The 21,583-nt window shown below is 34.9% G+C and overlaps 1 protein-coding gene across 4 annotated transcripts in view; it reads right to left on the reverse strand.

Moving 5' to 3' along the window:
• LOC121410036 (proline-serine-threonine phosphatase-interacting protein 1-like) overlaps positions 1 to 21,583 on the reverse strand; it is a 65,985-nt gene that overhangs the window by 37,608 nt on the left and 6,794 nt on the right. For all 4 annotated transcript variants that reach the window (XM_041601855.1, XM_041601859.1, XM_041601856.1 and 1 more), the window contains exons 2-4: positions 11,395 to 11,495; positions 8,345 to 8,419; positions 6,669 to 6,873 (exon numbers count right to left, since the gene is read on the reverse strand). In XM_041601855.1, the coding sequence (XP_041457789.1) occupies positions 6,669 to 6,873; positions 8,345 to 8,419; positions 11,395 to 11,495 (381 nt within the window). The remainder of the gene's footprint in view (positions 1 to 6,668; positions 6,874 to 8,344; positions 8,420 to 11,394; positions 11,496 to 21,583) is intronic.

The raw sequence follows: 21,583 nt of genomic DNA on the forward strand, positions 1-21,583 counted from the left end.
TCAGTCTAGAATCTGTTTGGCCTTTGTAACTGTGACATTTTAGAGAAGTAAATAATATTTACATCACAGAATCAAAAGGGAATAGATTGTAGGCAATTTATCTATTTCATTGACATTTAAAGTTGTAAATGAAGATGATCTGAACTTATGGTTGCCGATGGAAACATTTAGATTCTTTACCTGAATTCTATTAGCTTATTTATGTCTTCTGAGACAATACATAGTCTGGATTGGTAGGATATTAAAGTTGAGACACTACCGGATTTCTCATGGATATTATGGAGGAAAACCCAAACTAAATACCAACCCTTGATCACGATGACCTTTGAGCTTGACTTCCTATATCATGAAAGAAACTGTTTCCTGTAATGTTGTTAGTTTCACCAATCAATAATTCCATATATATTGAACAATGATGACAAACAATGAATATGAGGATCAATTAATAAATGTAAGACCACATCTGCATAAAAATACCATGAAAATAGCAGTCTTAATATTTTTAATTGTTATATTATCTCAAGTTTGAGTGATATTTTGGTTTAGAACTGCTTATTCTGTTTATTACTACATGTATTTACTTAAAATAGTTGGTGATCTATTGGTTCTGACTGGCTAACAAAGATACTTGAATTGATGACATACTACTTAATTCTTTATATCTGATTGATCATTCTGAAAGCAGTGAATTTGTAAATACGGGCATAATATACTAGTAGTCCTTTCTCTGTGAGGCAGTGCATGGTGGGGTGTGTATAAAGGCCACCGCACACCTTACGACCCGACCAGTCGCCGACTGGCTTGCGACTGGGTGAGGGGAGATGTGACGTCACAGCGCTTGTCAGCTTCAGAGTCGCAGACCGGTCAGAGACAAGTCGCAAGGAAAATCGGAAGGATTTGACATGTCAAATCCTTATGACTGGATCGCAAGCTCAATCTAACCTTCAACCAATCAGACAGCAGAATTGCATGACGCGTATTATGATAAACAATGCGCATACGCAGTAGTAAGCGCAATTTCTCAGATGCTATGCCAAAAAGCAAAAAGCGCATGCGTGAGTCGCAGATCGGATCGCAGGGTGTGCGGTGTCGAGGCTTATGACTGCCTTGCGACTCATCTCCCCTCACTCAGTCGCAAGCCAGTCGGCGACCGGTTGGGTCGTAAGGTGTGCGGTGGCCTTAAGTAAATTTTGAAGGGAAAAAAATCATTCAAAAAAGTAAGTAATAAGAAAAGGACCTTTCACATATATTTCTCCCTTCAGGATGGGTGGGGGGCTATGATCCTTTTTCTCCTTCAGGATTGGAGAAGAGGAAGGCATGTGCTGTTTGTATGAAAATGTTCATAAACCCTGTTTCTCCTGCAAATCGCGCAATATCTGGTACATGTCATGTAATGTATCTAAATCTATTCACATGTTACAAAAGTTAAATTTCATCTAGTTATCAAAAAGGTTTCAAATTTAAAAACAAGTGAAATATTTAGGAATATGATTTCCAATGGTCTTAAAAAAGAATCGGACCTCTTTTGAGAAGCCTCCATATGGGTCTTCATGGTAAATAGTACTGTTAGATCAGTCTCGATGTCAATTAAACTTGATCTATACCAACAGCATGTTTCGCTTTCACAATAGAAGCCAATTTATTTCCTTTCTCCTTGGATATCCTGGGAGTTGACAATTGTTCTCTTCCCTTTGTAATGTGATGTCACTTTTATGATGTATAATTCACTGTTCACCAATTAAGGGTAGAGAATCAGTTTTGTTTTTACTGGGAATTATTCCATAATGATGGTGTTAATTCTTTTTTTAATCTTCTTTAGACTAGTAGAATTACTTTAATAACCTCTCAAATACATCACTCATGCAACCTCACTTTAAACAAAGATAATTGAAATGATATTATGAAACTATGTCTGGCTCATTTAAATTATAAACTCTGACTGCTCTTGAATGCCAATTCAGACCATACTTATATATATGATATATGATTTCAGACCCAATCAAAAACTGAAAATACCTGGGTATGAATGTGGAAAATAATTATTGGGATATGTATTTTGAGGCCTGAAAGAGTTCTTGTGAAGTTAAAGCTAATTTAGTAATTGAGTGGTTTTAAAACATCTATAGTTATCAAAATCAGGAGTGCCATATAATCAAGATTTGAAGTTGAATTTATAAAAAAAACACATCTTTTTGCAAGATTTTCTTGATAAAACTAAAGGAATGAGTTGAGGAATTGTAAAGTGGGTGCAGCAAGTAATGTGAATGATCTGGCATGGTGACAGAAGCACCCTGAATGGCATGGTGACAGAAGCACCCTTAAGGCAGGAAAAAACTGAGGAACTATTAATAGAAGTCTTTCAGCCTTAGGGACTAACTCACACAAGAATACAGGACCCTAGAACCTAGTTACTACTTCCCTATAATGCATTAACCTAAACCTACTAAAGCTTGTGTGTATTAACCCTGTTCTATTATGTTTCTGATCATAAAGCATTACTAATGGTATGTCCAACTTAGATTTGTGACCATGACTTATCAGTTTTATATAAATATATTGTTTAACAAAGTGGTGTATCCAACTTGGCTCAGAATATTTCTTTAAATGATGCAACTATGAACAGAATTCATGGTTTTCACTTTTGAATCACCAAAATCATCAACAAACCTCAAAGATATCAAACAAAATGTGGAACATATTGCGAAGTAAATCAATTGATGATGTCTGGATATCTTGCATAACCTGTCAAATTAAGTTGATAATTGCTTCCTCATGTTAGGTTAGGTGAACAGATGTGGTAAAGTGACATTGAAAAGATTAAAAATCACTTACAATACTGTAGCAACTGCAGATTTGCCAAGTATTCTAAGAAACAATATCTTTTTCAAATAAATAGCTAATGCTTACAAAAGAAAAAAAAAGAGACCTTCATCTATCTAATCAGTGTTATATGAACATGAAAAAATTAGAGTAAAAAATATGAATCAGCATATTTCAGATTTTTAAATCCAAATAGAAATCTTTTCACTAGAAATGCATAGTAATTTAATGGCTTGTCCCATGTATAAGAGGGCTAATATCTTTCATTTCTAACACTAAACTGATTGAACTTAATATTGCAAAACAGAGGCACATTGAAGGATTGCACTGGAAAAAGGACCCCTGTTGAAAAAATATTTTTATTATATCCTTGATATACAATTGTTTTTACCCACTATTCATGTACTGTGATGTATGTTTTTGTATTATTTTTTGGTATCCTATACAGGGGCGGATCCAGCCTTCGCCAATAGGGGGGGCCCCGGAATTTTTTTTCATCCACATTTTCCCAGATCGACCACTCGATTATGATATCTGCCGGGATTTTTGGTTTCTTTAAAGGGGTAGTCCTATTAGTCACTTCTTAGCTTTATTCTTATGAATAAACATAAATATACAATACCATAATCATTATGTATATAATGCGAGCGCGAAGCGCGAGCTATTTTTTTTGGGGGGGAATCTTATGTACTTTTTTCTAAAAGTTTTGAACATTCTGGGCAATCCTGAAAAAAGATGTGTATGCAAGTGAATAATTATTACAAACGTGAAGCGCGAGCAGAAATGAACTGATGGAAAAGGTACTGTTAAGGACTTGCTTGCAGTTAGCCATGAAGATGTTACATATTTTTAAAAATCAAATAATGCTCGCGCTTCGCGCGAGCTGAAATTTTTGACATGTTTACCTAAGGAATGGAAATTCTAAGCACTTTTGTAACTTAACAGAATAGGTATATAACTAAACGATTGGTGCGAGCGCGAAGCGTGAGCAAAAAATTTCGTGATTTAGACCTACTGAACGAGACACTCTATTCAAGTTTTGTAAATCATGAAAAGGATGAGGAAGTGGGGATCTTCCTTACATTAATAATGCGAGCGCAGAGCGCGAGCGGAAAATTTTTATATACGTTTTGAGCTGATCGAAAACGTATTTGTTATGGACTGCTTGAACTTAGCCATGAAGACGTTACATATTTCAACATTCAAATATTGCGAGCGCGAAGCGCGAGCTGAAAATTTTTGACATTTCTACCTGAATAATGGAAATTTTAAGCACTTTTTGTAATCGTGGAAAGGATAAGACAAAAACTGAACATTATTGATGCGAGCGCGAAGCTCGAGCGGAAAAATTCTGGACACTCTATTCATGTTTTTTGTAAATCATGAAAAGGTTAAGCTATTGGAAATTTTCACACATTAATAATGCGAGCACAAAGCGCGAACAGACAATTTTTTATATTGTTATCTGAAACTGGATAATTATTGAAATGGAGAACAAGCTGAATAATAAATAAACGTGTGTTTGAGATATCGACCTAGAATTTGGGTACTCTAAATACCTTTTTTTTTACCATGAAAATCAATAAAGCGAGCGCAAAGCGCGAGCTAAAAATATATGATATTCAGATCTGAAAAGGGGTCACTTTAAGCTTTGTATTGCAAGCACTTTGTGGAAAAATTGTGAGGTGAAAAAGGATAACAGTTAAAACAGAGCTGATATTTTCAATTATTGTTACTTTGAGTTTTGACATAGGGCCGGGATATTCTATAAGGACATTATGTCATCATAAGAAAATGATGACTATCTTCCTATTTCTCTTCCTAAGCATGAGAGCGCAAAATCTATTAATATTATGGCCTGAAAACTGGACATTTAAAGCACTTTTGTAATTATGCATAAGATGCATGAGTTTAAAATCTATCAATGCGAGCGCAAATCGCGAGCAGAAATTTATGATTAATTGTCATCAAATGGTGATTTTAAGTAGTTTGTTTTAGAATTAATATTGAGATATACATAACTCACTAATCAAAATGCAAGCGTGCAGCGCTAGCTGATACGTTTTGACAATCTGACCTAAATAGGGATATTTTGAGAACTTCATGGAATACAGGAAATTAATAGGTAACTGACAAATCAAGCAGAAATTGGTAATATTCAGACCATAAAACAAAAATTTTTACACTTTTAAAAAATCAATTTGTAAATAAAACAAAATAATGAAAGTTCAATTTCCCAGCTGAAATATGTTTTGTATATTGACTTCAGAATTTGATATTTTAAGGTCCATATTGAGCAAGATATCACCTAAAAGGCAATGCGAGCGCAAAGCGCGAGCGAAAATTTTATATCCCGACATGAAAGATTTAAAAAAATTAATTTCCAAGTCTTCCCCTTATCTTAATCACTCATCTTCCTCCTCTTATGCTTGCCTTCCTTCTTTTCTCCTCTCTTTTCCCTTTTTCTTTTTTCTTTTCTTTTCCCCTTTTTTTCTTTTTTTTGCTCCGCCAATAGGGGGGGCCCGGGCCCCTCCCCCTGGATCCGCCTATGCTATACCATTGTAAATGTGATTGATATGATTATTGTTGTACATACCAATTGTTTGATCAATAAAAAGTTTCAAAAGAATAAAAAAATAATGGCTTGTCAAGATACATGTTAAAGGACTTTCAGCAATTATTTTCTACCCTAATACTTGTGCAGCACTTTAAAACTATAAACTTAAACTATCCATTGATTTATTTTATAAGGTTAAAAGGTTGTGTGTGTATGGGGTACAATCCAGGGTCTAGGGTCTGGAATCAATTAACTGATATTTTACTCTATCATATATTTTAGAAATGTTAGGGGTTCTTGGTAGTGTTCCTGTAATTGTCTACACCAAATAACTGTAATAACTGCATCATTCATATTTTCACATATAAATACTTACTTCTTACTTTAGACATATTTAGAAGTAACAGGTGAAAGTCATTGTAAGTCAAATAAATTTGATAAGTCTGGATCAAAACAACAAATATAAGACCTGTCACAAAATAATGTAATTTATCAAAACAGAATGACACTCATTACAATGTTGGTTTTGGTTTCCAAGTTATTCATTATAATCCTTTTATTCTTCAGGTTCAACTAAATTAGATTGATGATAATTACTTGTCACCTAGAAACTCTATTACTAAATTAATAAAATAATTTATAATATTGCAAGTATACCCGAGGCTCTTACAGTTATCTATCAAGTGTATGTCAAGAATAATGTATCTGCATTCAGTGAATAAGTCCCTGTCTGAACCAAGGGATCTAGGGATCAAATCCCCCTATACCATTAATGTCATTTGGAAATGTACAAATTCAAAGCACATGTAGAAGGATCGTGGTCTAGTGGTCCTGACTCTAGCCTTCCAATCAGAAGGCCATGGATTTGAATCCCAGCCATGACGATCATTTCCTTCAGCAATGAATCTTTCTGCACTGTGCTAGACTTGTTCTAGGTGAGGTGAATGGGGACCTGGCAGGATTTATTGTTGTGATTATCATTTTCATTATCATTACATCATAATTCATTCTAACAGGAGAGCACAAGCTTTGCGGCATCTATCACCTTTTACCATTCATTATTCTGCTTAAACGCATTTCAAATGCATTTTTTTAGGATTTCAATATAGCATGGTGAGAGTTGTTTTGAATGAATTTTGAATGAAAAACTAATTGCATGCATCCACTTGCTAAATTAAATTTCTTATAAAACTATGTTTCCAGGGTAAAGTGTGTTGATAGATTGCAGCTCTGGAACAGATATTTCCCCCATCCTATTGCCTAAAATGCTGGGTGTAAAGACCCATCTTACCTGTGTAACTTTATTGAACCATTCCTTCTTAAGAACCTGAGCCTTCTTGGTATTCTCTTCTGGTTTCTTTCTTCTCTCTTTTTGTGATTCTCTGAAGTCTTCAATCTTCTTAGCTTCTTCCATCATCCTCATACTCAGCTGGATGTGTGAGTTTCCCATGGCTTCTGTCTGTGACAACAGTTCATCCCAGGACTTCCGAAGACCACTAAACATTTCAAAGATAATAACAAGGGACATCCAATGACTACTAGATACTAGTATGGATACAAATACCAGCAGGAAATTATTTGAAAAAAAAAACCAATATAGCATCTTCTACCACTGAATAAACTAAGACTGATCGCATGGCTAGTGTCTGTAGTGATGAGCGGATGGAAGCTTGCCCATCAAACTCTAGAGTTTTGATATTGATATCGATCAATGAAAGTTGTCTTTTTAGTTAATATACCTACATGTAGAAGGAAAATTCTACCAAATTATCACGAAAAGAATTTATGCAAAGCACCCATATTCAAAAGGACTGTAAACTCTTACTACAAAAGCAACACAAAAATAGATACCAATTAATATCTTTCTTGGAAAAGGTTGATCGTAAACTATGGAGAAGTATCAAACTTTGATTTGAAAAAAATGTACAACTCTGGTGCACTATCAATTATTAAAACTCCAGTAAATGCTATCTCATTTACGAGGGGTGATCCTGATGAGAGGTTATCCTCTTTAATCACTTTGACACTTTGGATTATTCTAACAGGGTGAAGAACCTTGAATTAAATGTGAAATCTTTGAGCACATCATGAAGGGTGTGGCTTAATGGATGAGAACAAAAAGGTGTGAACTTTAATACACATCCCTATCTTATAAAAGATATAGCTTAACAATGTAATTAGTGTTGACAATATGAACCCCTCCTCCAACGTAAGTTCTTCAAGTCAATTCAAAGTTTATAGGGATAGTTACCATGATAATTAACATGTTAAAATGGTTAAAGATAAATTCCAGTATTGGTAATAATCTCAAAATGACTTTTTACAGAATCTAATATAATGACCACCCAAGTGTCTGTTTGTATGAATAAAAAATATGTGCCAAAGTATTCTGGAAGAAATTGTGTAATTGCTAAGAAATAAGCAAAATAAGCGCGGATTCGGTCACTTCCGTCGGGTCTTTATTCAAGCAATAATAATACATTGTCCCATGTGTGCCTATCTGTGTTGGTGATCTTCAGTGTGACCATTTTCAGCGTAGATTTCAAGATTTCACATATTTCAGTTTATGTAACTTTACCAGATCTAGATCCTTGATGATATACTGACAATTAAGCCTGGTTTTACAGACTATCTCATGAAATCAGTGTTTACTGCAACTACTGGCATTTCTCTTTAAATGTGACTGCATATAATGGCATACTGTAAAAAATGTGGTGTTAAAACTGACACCAATTGGTGTTCATAGAAGATCACACCCTGAGGTGTTAAAATTACACCCTAGAGATTAAACATAACACCAAAGAGTGTAAATGCAACAACAAAAGGTGTTATAATAACACCTATAGGTGTAAAACTAACACCACCAATTTAACACTGGTGTAAAATAACTGGTGTGGTCCTCTATGTACACTGGTTAACACCACAGTTTCTGCTGTGCATAAGAGAAAATATCTTTTCAATTCTTACCCAATTTCTTCCTTTCCAGCAGCATTCTTTGCCATTCTCTGAAGAGATCGCCCAAATGTATCTTCTGCCTTTGCTCTGTAAAAATAACAAGAGTTGAAGAAAAAAAAAAACGTAAATCAAAACACTAAACACATATCTCTCTTCTTCTTTTCTGGCATTTTACTTATTGATATTTATTCATTCATGTATTTCTTGTATTTACATTGTATGATTTGTATGTTTTTATGGACGAATAAATAATGATAATAATAAAAATAGGTTCAATAAGGAAGCTTTAAAACAATTCAAAAATCATGGTCTACCAGCTCTTCATCTTTTCTCTTCTGATACTTAATTTTCTGCAAAAAAAACAAGACACCAGGAAAGTGTGTACATGTACATCCCATACAGCAAAGTCACTAACATCACATTTGTGAAATTAACTCTTTCTTAAAAATAAATCAATGAACCTTATGATCTATAATTCAACCTTCAGGGATATTGGTTTTTTTATAGCACAATTGCATTGACAAAGAATTGATAAATAACAAATACATTTGTCTTGATATTTTGTAATAGACATAGGCCTACTGTACATGTAAGTATACAGTATGAGCTGTATTTGTAGTGCTTTGTAGGACTGACTTCCAGTGTAAGAGTATCTATATAAACAACTGAGTCATTAAGAAGTAAACTTGATTTTTTTTCCTGTCAAGTCAGTCCATTATTATTCCCTCTTGATTTTTTTAACTTCTTTTAAAGTGGTAGAGGATGCTATGCCATTTTGCAACATTTGAATGTTCTTGTGATTAAGAGCTCTCTCTTCAACTGAATTAAAACTATCTTAGTATATCATCATATTGTTATTACGCTATAGCCTCTGGAGAAAATACCACTAGTAGAAAGAATAAGTTTGTCAGAGAAGATTCCTGTACAATGAATTCAACTCTAATTAATATAAGCTCTTGAAATATCAGACCTCAAACAGACAAATTTGTATGTCATTATTTCAACAACTATTTATTCATTATTCATGGCAGTAAAAAAGTTTTGTTCCCCCCCCCAAAAAAAAAAATCCATCTGTTTAATCATTCACATCTATTTTGCTCCTTAAAAAAACAGACAGTACCCTTTTTTAAGATTCCACTTAAAACACTTCATCAAAGCATAGTATAAGTGAATGTACTTCCTCATTCATTTAATCTTAAAGAAGTTCACCCTGACAGAAAAAAGTTTATTGTTAAAATAGCAGAAAAATAATAAAAAACATTGCCGAAGTTTAGAGAAAAATCCATCAAAGAATTAAACAATTATTAGAATTTTAATCATTTGATTGGTGACGTCATATGAGAGCAGCATTCCTACATAGCGAATGGTAAACAAAATCAATAAAATGTCATTTTCTCAGAAAATTGGAAATGGTGTTTACTGTAACTTTCATATATCAACATACAAATCATTTCGCACCCTATCATAAAAAGAAGGCAAAAATAAATCATCAGGAACCATTAAAAATGAAATTCATGCATTTTATATTACATAACATATGGGGCAGCTGCTCATTTATGATGTCACAAATCCAAAATTTAAAATTCAAATAAATTTCTTTCTTAACTATAATGGATTTTCCTCAAACCTTTACCAATTTCTTTCATTATTTTTCTGCTATTTTTACAACAATTGTTTTCAGAATGAAGTGAACTTCCCCTTTAAAGCTAAAATAACTAAGAAGAGGAAATACACACATCCATAGATATAAACTTTTTTATATGCGACATCCTACGACTGAGCAAACAAAACATCAGATAATAAAATATTATTCCTCAGGATTATCTTTATGGACCCCTGACTTCCTCAGGCAAAATAGTTCCATAAGGGTACCTGTCTTAAGTCCTCAATAATATTAGTATCTAGTAGGATTTTTCCTTGAACAGTTTAGCACCTGTTAATATGGCGGCTCAGCTACAGCCAGGGTCATGATATGATACCAAGTATCAAAGCGCAGTTGAGTATATGCATATACAGTAACTGCGCTGTATAAATGGACATATTATATTATTACTATTGTTAACATTGATACTGTAAGCAATACACGAGTTGAATAAAGATGGTAAAGAATAACTAGTACATCAAAGATATGGAGCTCATCCGGCATCTCACAACGAACTTTAACACAATTGTTTATTTCAGCCCAGTTGACACTGTAGTGAATTCTATTGGTGACATAAAATTGAGGAAACAGAATTGAAATTGATGAAGAAATTACATAGAACAGGCATTTTTTGTGATTAATGAATAAATTTTGTTTGAATAAACATAAATGATTTTCTAGTCAAAATTTCTGATTTATGTGTAGAACCTTGGTGAACTTCATGTAGCTCTCAGATGGAATAAAATAAATCAAAAGCAGTCAACAAATAAGTATTATGTGATTTTATAAATCATGCATAAATTAGCATATTTAATGAGTTTCAAAAGTCACTCTCCACATGGACTGCTATCCACCCATGTCTGATAACCTCAGAAATGCACCCTAATTGGCGTAACTACATTAACTAAATTTGCAACCCTAAATGGCGTAACCCAAAGCCACCCTAAGTGGAGCGAACAGGGAAATCCCCTAATTTGAGACCCTAGAGACGTGGCGTAAACATCGAAATTGATAATTGATGTTATAAAGCAACAGGTATAAATTCCATTTTTTATTCAAAGATATTCAAAGTAAGGCCAACATGATCACTCTCCAGGACATTTATCTTAGCCACTTGAATAGCCATCTTTTAGCCTATTAATTAATGAATGCTTGTGAAAAATGTTGCTTGCCTTGTCTGACTGATGCATCAATTAACATTCCTTGCACCGATTTTATCAAAACTTGAAAAAATGGAATCCATACCCGTTAAAGTGTTGATGCTTTTTCTGGACGTGGGTGCATAGCAGTCCATGAGAGTGACCCCCCCCCGGACAACGGAAGCCACGCCATCACATTAGCTCATCTGGCCCTTCAGACCAGTTGAGATAAAAACTGGTATTTGGGGGATAATATTTTCTTGCTATGAATTATACGTTACCTCTCTTTTAATAAAGTTTCCAGTGCTTTACACATCTCTCTCCCATCTTTCATCCGTTTGAGTAATACTTCAAAGCCATTAGTACTATTGAAGTCTGAATCCTGTATATCAAAACAGTATAAAAATACACATATTAATATAAAATTTGATGATTTTGTAATCAAAGAAATTTAATCCAAAAGTCAAAATGTATCATTGCATATCTCTAATCAGGATGCATGCTTGCAGGATTTAGTTACTAGAGTAATTGGCAAACTTGAAAAAAAATTCAGAGTTAACCACTCATGATTATTTATACCCTTTTCATAAACCCATCATCCAATTAGCCGCCTAATAGATTAATACGGATAATTCAATAAAAATTGCGTTCACAAACTCCGAAAATAAGCCGCATTATTTTAACGAGCGCCTGTCCTGAAAAAGGCGGATAATCGTCATGACAACTGGACACGCCCCCTCCGATGCGGTTGTGTTGGAAAAGGGTGACCTTGTGACCGCACCATGGCAATCATCCGCATTATTTGGAAATAAACTCAAAATCTTGTCCCGATGCTGCTAATATGCGGATACTAGCAGCATCAAAATAATGTGGATAACTCTGGTCCTCCTCCAAATTTACGACCAAATTATGCTGCTATTAGCCGCATAATTGGGTTTATGAAAGGGGTATTAATGCTTGATGGTATCATGAATAAAACAAGATTTATCAAAGAATGCGATTTTCATGAGTACAATGTATTAACTTTTTATAGACTTTTATTACGGTTTCTTAATTCTTATGGATTTTTATTGTTATCATTCACAAAAAAAAATAGTGACCATGTTGGAGGTTTAATATTTTTAAGTTGCTTCCAGAAATGGCAGAGACCTTTGAGTTGACTGAAACTGTTTGTCCCTCATAATGAGGTTTTCTAGACTACTGATCCATGTATATCATTATTCATAAACACAAAACAATTTTCTAAAACCCCATTTCATCATGAGAAATTGTACATACAAGTATGAAATTTCATCTCCCTTTAGACATGTGTGCCTTCTAGAGGGTAGAATGGGAAAAGAACTTCCATAAAAAACTACATGTAATAAAACTTTAAAATAAATCCATAATAGAACTAAATCCACAAAGAACACCTGTACATATTACACATGATTATGCAATCACTGTATAAACATGGTTGCGAAGAACAAATGGGGATTGGGCCTGGGAATTTGGGGGAATTCCCTAAAAACACAATATCCTTCTACTTTACTTCAAATTCAGATCCACCATGCATACATGCTTTTTTTATCTTCTTCTTTTTACTTCTAGTTGGTTTCATGAACAAGGAAACTAAATGTACAGTATGTAATCAAAGGAACTAAACAAAAAGGATTGGCCTTCAAAAACAAAATTGATATGAATGGAAACACTGGACAACCTTGCCTTAGTTCTACATGTAATGTTGTTTGAATTCATTATTGTACATACATAATTGAATTCAAATTTAAACTGAACATAAAATTGCCTATCAGATAAAGTTCTAAAATCTCGTTCTAGTGTATGACCCTTGTATACTGATGATTGTAACTCAAATGATAGAAATGTAAAATACTAAAATATGCTGATGACAAAATAATTCTATGCCTGATTAAAAATGAAACTGGTGATGATAGTTATCATAGGGTGTGTTTATGCTTCCATTGCGAGGACAGAATCAGCGTTTTCAAACATTGTTTCAAAACGCTGATCGTAAACGTGGTTCTGGGAGTGCTGTTTATGCTTAACTTTTCAGAGGCAAAATCACGAACTCCAGCTGGCTTTGCATCATCATTTTTGTTAAGCAGAAAAGCGAAGTCAAATTGGGCGAGCCCTTTTTTGAAAGTTTTTTTTCCCCGAGTTTTGTTATGGGGAAGGTACGTCGACTGTTACAATATCAAACAATTCCCAACATTTTAGTCATTGCATGGAGCTACTTGAGATAGCCATACAATTTCCACCATGGTGAGGATAAAAGTGAGAAAAAATAAAGAATATTAAAGTATACATAATAAAATAATAAAACATATATTTGTTTATGCTACTGGGGCGTCTGGCGATGTCTCCTCATTATTACTCATGTTCCCGTTTTTTTTTTGTAAATCCCTCAACATTCATCGTGATGACAATTTAGAAGAGTAATACTAGTAGTAGTACTTAAATCAATTATCACACATGCAAAAGTAACAAGGGAGATGAGAGGTAATTCCGTGGAGGTAACATGTGACCACGGAGCAATGCGACTGTATTTGCTCGCGGATTTTCATCTCACTAGAAGCATGTACCAAATGACGTCATTTAAACATGTTTACGATCATGGTTCTGTTTATACTTCCCCAGAAAGCCTGATCCTGGTCAAACAACATTTACATGTGCACCTATTTGTGAGTTTATGATCGACGTTTTAAAACGTCGTTTAATTGTAAGTAGGCATGGACGCAACCATGTTTTGGACTAATCACGTTTGGAAACGCTGATTCTGGACTGAAAAGTGTAAGCATAAACACAGTCATACATGTAGAAGTATTGAACGCTTCTCTAGGTGGTGAAAAAACAACCACCTCTTCATAAACCCATCTTAGGCCGTGTTTATGCTTTCACTTTTCAGGCCAGAATCATTGTTTCCAAACGTGATTAGTCCAAAACATGGTTGCATCCATCCTTACTTTCATTTAAACGCTGTTTCAAAACGCTGATCGTAAACTTACAAAAAGGTGCGTTTGTAAACATCGTTTGACCAGAATCAGGCTTTCTGGGGAAGTATAAACAGAACCACGATCGTAAATGTGTTTCAATGACGTCATTTGGTACATGCTTCCGGTGAGATGAAAATCCACGGGCAAATGCAGTCGCATTGCTCCACATGGTTGCATGTTACCTCCACGGAAATACCCCTCACCTCCTTTGTTTTGCATGTATAGTATTACTCTTCCAATTTGTCATCACATGTAGGGATATAAACCCCCCAAAACCCTGGAACATGAGTTATAATGAGGAGGCCTGATGCCCCATACAGAAGCATAAACAAATAGATATTTTATTATTTTGTATACTTAATATTCTTTATTTTATTTTACTATTATCCTCACCATGGTAAAAATTATATGGCTATATCAAGAAGCTTCATGCAATGACTGAAATATCGGAAATCGTTCGATGTTTATTCCTTTCCATAACACTCAAAAAAACTTTCAAATAAGGGCTCGCCCAATTTGACCATGCTTTCCTGCTCAACGAAAATTACGATGCGGAGCCAGCTGGAGATCGTGATTTTGCCTTTGAAAATTTAAGCATAAACAGCACTCCCAGAACCATTCTGTCCTCGCAATTGGAAGCATAAACACACCCTAAATGTAAGTGTAAAGAACAGAACTGCTCCCTCACAACCTGATTCAGTTGTATCAGATGGTGTTACCATTGAAGTGGTAGATAGTTTTAAGTACATGTATCTAGGGACAACCATTGATGATAAAACTTAACTGGATACCCCAAGCCAAGATCACACTTTCAAAAGCTCGAAATAGAATGTTCTTCCTTCAAAAGCTTAAGACCGCGCATGTTCAAGAGAAGATACTGCAGGTCTTTTATAAAGCAATGGTGAAAAGTTCCCTTCTCTTTAATTCAATTGTTTTAGATACATGCAAGTAGGAAAGAGGACATACATACCCTTTTTACACAGGCTAAAATTTCCTTAACCCCGTACTATAGGTGGGGCTAAATTGCCATTTAGCCCCACCTATAGAACGGGGTTAAGCTTAGCCCACTTTCTTTTTACACAGCATTTTTTAAAAGTGGGCTAACCCCACCTATAGTACGGGATAATTTGGCCCTGCAAAAAAGCAGGGTTATCCCAGCAATTACGGTGCTAAGAGCGATAGTACGGGGTTAAGATCGCTAGTGTAAAACGAAAGTGGGCTAAGCTTAACCCCGTACTATATTTAGCCCCACCTATAGTACGGGGTTAAGGAATTTTAGCGTGTGTAAAAAGTGTACGAGTGAAGTACTTGTACTACGAATGATCGACAAAAACCACTAGTCTGGGGTTAGCGAGTTTCATGTTAAAAAGCAAGCATTCCTTATCCGGGGTTAGCAATAACAATTTGGCATGTGTGAAAAGGAAAAAAAATAGTACGGGGTTAAGGATAGTACGGGGTTAGCGATAGTCCGGGGTTAAGAAAATCCTGTGTAAAAAGGGTAAGAGAAACTAGAAAGAATTGAAAAGCAAGCCTCTAAAATAACAAAAAAGGGTGCTTTGTAGAATGAAGGTTGAGTCCTTGAAAAAGCCAAACCCCTGCAGAAATTTAAGCGTGCCGCTTGCTAGTAACTAGCATGCGACTAGCAGGGCGCTCGCTTAATAAGCGAGTGCCTGCTAGCGAACAGTCCCTGCTCGCTAAAAGATCGCTTAACTATTACTCTGCACGCATATCACACGCTTATTAAGCTAGCCGCATGCTAGTTACTAGCATGCCGCAAGCTTGCGCAAGCTAGTCGCACGCTTCCCGCAAGCTTGGAAATTTCTGTAGGGGAAGAGATCCCGACCAATGAGAACCATGCCCTTCATAAATATTATAATTTGGTGAGGTCAGGCAAACGTCTGAGATCCCTTCCCGGCAGACAGAACATCACGCTTCGTAAATTCAGTTGGGACTGCGAGCTTGAGCAACGAGGAGTCATATATATGTGAGTTCCAGAGACCCCCATTTTGACGTGATCAGTAGCAATACATTTTTAGCAATTATTGATTCAAGGGCCATTCTGGAGACACCCATTTTAAAGACCAATATTGAATTCCAGAGCCCCCTATTTTCGACGGTGTGGCACATAGGTATCATGTCCTAATTCCAGTAGCCCCCCCCCCCCCCCGGTATAAGTAATAGACCAAGGCTCCATAACACAAAGATTAGCAATCAATAGCTAAATGATCTGACCAATTAACGTCAATGTTCGATGCGCATTTGGTTTAAAATAATGACCAGGAACCAATCAGTGCGGTTCTTTCATATTGCAATCCATCGCAAATCTTTGTGTTACGGAGCCCAGAGTACTGTACTTAAAAGTCCTTACCGGATTTGCATCAAGTTCAAAAGAATTTAACAGGGTTTCCCCAGGCTTTCTAACATGAGGCAAGGTATTTTTCCATTGTTGAGAACTTCGGGTGTGTTTCAAAATTTAAATCATGATTGAAAACGTGATTACAAAACACAGATATGAGAAAGAAAGGGTGTGTTCAATGTCCTAAATTCCCGATTGAAAAAGTAAACATCTTTCAAATCACGATTCAGAGGAAAATTAAAACGTGACATTTGTAAACGCAATCATCATAGATTTTACGACCTTTAGCATCGCGAATGCGACTTTGGAAACGATTGAGTTTTGAAATGTCTTTAAATTTGTTCTCTGCTTCTTGCAGTGGAAGCCTGCACAAGCAGGTGCCAAACTGACTCTTCTCGTGATGCGTCAAACTGCGCAATAAAGCTGCGCTAAGAAAAGTAGGAAATTTAATGATGACCAACATCTAAACAGCTTTATATTTGTGACACTGAACAGTGCACCGCTGATCATGTTTGGGCTTTTCACACATGAATCTTGAATCATCATTGTAATGATGATTGCAGGAGCATCATTGTAATGATGATTGCAGGAGCATCATTGTAATGATGATTGCAGGAGCATCATTGTAATGATGATTGCAGGAGCATCATTGTAATGATGATTGCAGGAGCATCATTGTAATGATGATTGCAGGAGCATCATTGTAATGATGATTGTAGGAGCATCATTGTAATGATGATTGCAGGAGCATCATTGTAATGATGATTGTAGGAGCATCATTGTAATGATGATTGCAGGAGCATCATTGTAATGATGATTGCAGGAGCATCATTGTAATGATGATTGTAGGAGCATCATTGTAATGATGATTGTAGGAGCATCATTGTAATGATGATTGCAGGAGCATCATTGTAATGATGATTGCAGGAGCATCATTGTAATGATGATTGTAGGAGTATCATTGAAATGATGATTGCAGGAGTATCATTGTAATGATGATTGTAGGAGCATCATTGTAATGATGATTGCAGGAGCATCATTGTAATGATGATTGCAGGAGCATCATTGTAATGATGATTGCAGGAGCATCATTGTAATGATGATTGCAGGAGCATCATTGTAATGATGATTGCAGGAGCATCATTGTAATGATGATTGCAGGAGCATCATTGTAATGATGATTGTAATTGTTATCATGACTGTGATTTATAGCGATTGTGATTCTAATCATGTTCTAGTTTCACACATGCTAAATATTCATCATTAGCCTTGTTTTTCACAAGAATCATCAATCAAATTACAATAATTTTAACATGTGAAGGGGCAGTTGTGTTCTGTACTTGAGTTTTCAATCACGATTCATGTTGGTGTTTAAATTTGAAACTCGACATTGAACACATCCTTAGGTAGTCAGCATTGTGTATTGCATACCAGTAGATTTGTTTAAAAAGAAAGAAATTGCTCTCCATGAGTAGATGCCTGAAAATGATCAAGTAATAATGAAAATCATTTTGTTTAATTGTCATTTCTTTCGTATCATCATTTGATTCGTATGGTCAGACTATGAAAATGTCTTTTTTTAAATAAGTCAGAGTTTTGCTCAAGATGTCAAAGGTTGAAAGTCTATTCAGCCGATGTGATCGATATGAGACCGTGTTTTGGAATTAATGGCTGAAAGCAAGCCTGAAAGGAAGCTATGGAAATGAAGTCTTCTGTTGTCTGTAAAACATGTCTGTAAATCTCATTGTGTTTTGAGTCAAAACATAGGACTTTGATGTCTGAAGGTTGAAGATTTCCAGATTAACCATTTGGCTACCAGATTTCACATTATAAATGCTTACAATGTGCACTTGACTGGAAAGCAGCAAATTATGTCTACCCTATACAGTGCGTATCAAAAAAAAACGGGACAGATTTGAAAAGTCTATAAAATTTTTGTTTCAAATTATAATGTCTATATTTTGGTGTTAATTGGTGCTCTGAGGTCTTATCTTTCAAATGCCATTAAACGAATTTAGTTTCGTTCATGCTTGAGCGAACACTGGACGTTTTTGTCGGGGGTTACAAAAGAGGCTTGCCCCCAAATGGTAGAAATTATAAATTTGACGGTCATACTTCTTGCTAATCAGTAGACTTCCTTTCTAATCTTTTTATTATCTTTACCATGATTTTTGAATTATGCTGTCGAATTTCATTTACAAATTTATTTATTTACTTGAATTATTTAGTTTTTTCTTTAAAACTTCTTTTACCTTGAATTTTCCTTCATAAGTAAGAAAAGAAAACTTTTTGTCAACCCAAGCAAGAAGATTTGCATTATTAATTGGGAGAATTTGTAATTATTCAAATCGTATTTTATTATGTGAAACAAATTATGTTATGATAACATTAAATTTTAAAATAAAAAAAACATGAATTCTATTTTCAAGGGGTTATTGATTCCTTGACGAAGTTTAATTATGTGCTTTACAGGACAAAGAGAAAAGGATTCATGTCTTTCAATGGCATTGGTGTATTTAGTCAATTTTGAAGGAGCTAGATATGACAGATCGGAAAGAAAAAACAACAGAACAATTCAAGCAAAACAGATTTGAAAATGAATTTTCACCGCAGAATTTGAAAATAATGGCAAAGATAATAAAAAGGTTAAGAGAAAGTCTGCTGTTTAGCAAGATGTCTGATCATCATATTGATCATTTTTTGCCTTTTTGGTGCAAGCCTCCTTTTTAACCCCAGACAAAAACACTCCGTGTTCGCTCAAGCATGAAAGAAACTAATTTTTTTAATTGCATTTGAAAGATAAGACATCAGAGCACCTACAGTATTAACACCAAAATATAGACATCATAATTTAAAACAAAAAAATTATAGACTTTTCAAATCTGTCCCGTTTTTTTTTATACGCACTGTATAGGCTTACAGTATTCTATCAAGTTTGGTTTTAATAAGAGCACGATTTGCATGTAGTTTGCAGAGAATCAATAAAATATACACTTTATTTATTTATTAACAATATTTCAACAGGATACCCAATCAACATGAAAATTGCTCTCCCTTGGGGTCCTGCATATTAAAAAACAATCACAATATATCTTGTTATGATACACAATGGCCCGTATTCTGAAGTCGGGTTTAACTTAAACTTAGGTTTAAAGTTGTGGTTTAAGTATCGCGAGCCAATTGTTACATAAATCACTGAACAGTAGAGACATCATACTTCAGCTCATTTGGCTCTCAAATCATTCATAATTGTCTAGGAAGTATAAAAAGATTATTGGCTTCACCATCGATGAATCAGGAAGAGCACAGTAAACATAAGAAACATACAACTTAATAACAAATTTGATACTTCTGGCTTCCCATACTGTTAAACCACAACTTTAAACCTGAGTTTAACTTAAACCCGACTTCAGAATACAGGCCAATAAAATTAACATGAGGAAATGTATGTATACATGTACGCAGAATGATAGAACCTAAGAGCAATATTATCGGAAAATTGTAAATGATTTATCTTCGTATTCAACAAATTCATGTGTTTCATTTCATGATTTTGTTAAAATTTCAAGGACCATGAAAATTCTGCTTACAAGTGACATCATAAAATATAACCGATATTCCTTGGAAGATTTTCACCAAATCCTCTGTCTCTTTCATTTGCCTGCCTTTATTAAAGGTCAAGTCCACCCGAGAAAAATGTTGATTTGAATCAATAGAGAAAAATCAAACAGGCCTTACACTGAAAATATATAACTTTTTGTGAAATTATTTGTAATTTGAAATCCAATTCTGATGAAATTTTCAGTGTTATGCTTGTTAGATTTTTCTCTTTTCATTCAATTCAAATCAGCTTTTTGGTGGGGTTGACTTGCCCCTTAACCCTTATTTATCTGAGGGGGTCAAATTGCCCCCCCCCTTGACAAATTTCCCACTAAGCTGTCGCAAGAATTTTTTTTCCATGCCACTAGCAGATCTTTTATTTTCAAGTCTTGTGCATCTTTTAAAACTAAATTTACAATGCCCAGGTACCCGGTTCTGAAATTACGTTTTTGTGAGTGCATGTCAGACCCACATTTGCTCAAAAACGTGATTCCATGTACAAGTCAATATAAATTGTGTTTTTTCAACCAAAATCATTTATGTATGATTATTTGTTGGTTTAAATGGATTTATTTATGGTTGCAAAAGTGTACCAGACAGAAGATAAAAAACAAAACAAAACACAGAAGTACCGGTACATAAGAATTACAAAACAATAAATCATATAAGAAATTCATTCTTTTTTTGTATATATTTATTAAAATTGTAAAAATTGATACTCTCACCAAAGATTAGCATTCTACTAACTATATTAGTTAAAGGCAAAACAAGTGGAATGCCTCTGGCCGTCTCACCTGCATCACGCGATTCAACATAGCAGCAGTGCTGACTTTGAAAACTACTATAACTCGCACAAGATGTTCAGTGATACTTGGTTACTCTTATTTCCACGTTTTATGAACTAGACCAATACACTTACAGAGATAGGATGGTAATTCAACAAATACCCCCAATGTGGCCAAAGTTCATTGACCTCACATGACCTTTGACCTTGATCATGTGACCTGAAACTTGCACAGGATGTTCAGTGATACTTGATTACTCTTATTATGTCCAAGTTTCATGAATCTGATCCATAAACTTTTTAAGTTTTGATTGTAATTCAACAGATACCCCCAAATCGGCCAAAGTTCATTGACCCTAAATGACCTTTGACTTTGGTCATGTGACCTGAAACTCATGCAGGATGTTTGGTGATACTTGATTAACCTTATGTCCAAGTTTAATGAACTAGGTCCATACATATATATTTTCTAAGTTATGATGACATTTCAAAAACTTAACCTCAGGTTAAGATTTTGATGTTGATTCCCCCAACATGGTCTAAGTTCATTGACCCTAAATGACCTTAGACCTTGGTCATGTGACATGAAACTCTAATTGGATGTTCAATGATACTTGATTAACCTTATGGCCAAGTTTCATGAACTAGGTCCATATACTTTCTAAGTTATGATGTCATTTCAAAAACTTAACCTCAGGTTAAGATTTGATGTTGACGCCGCCGCTGCCGCCGTCGGA

Source organism: Lytechinus variegatus, chromosome 3, assembly GCF_018143015.1.
Source record: "Lytechinus variegatus isolate NC3 chromosome 3, Lvar_3.0, whole genome shotgun sequence".
NCBI lineage: Eukaryota > Metazoa > Echinodermata > Echinoidea > Temnopleuroida > Toxopneustidae > Lytechinus > Lytechinus variegatus.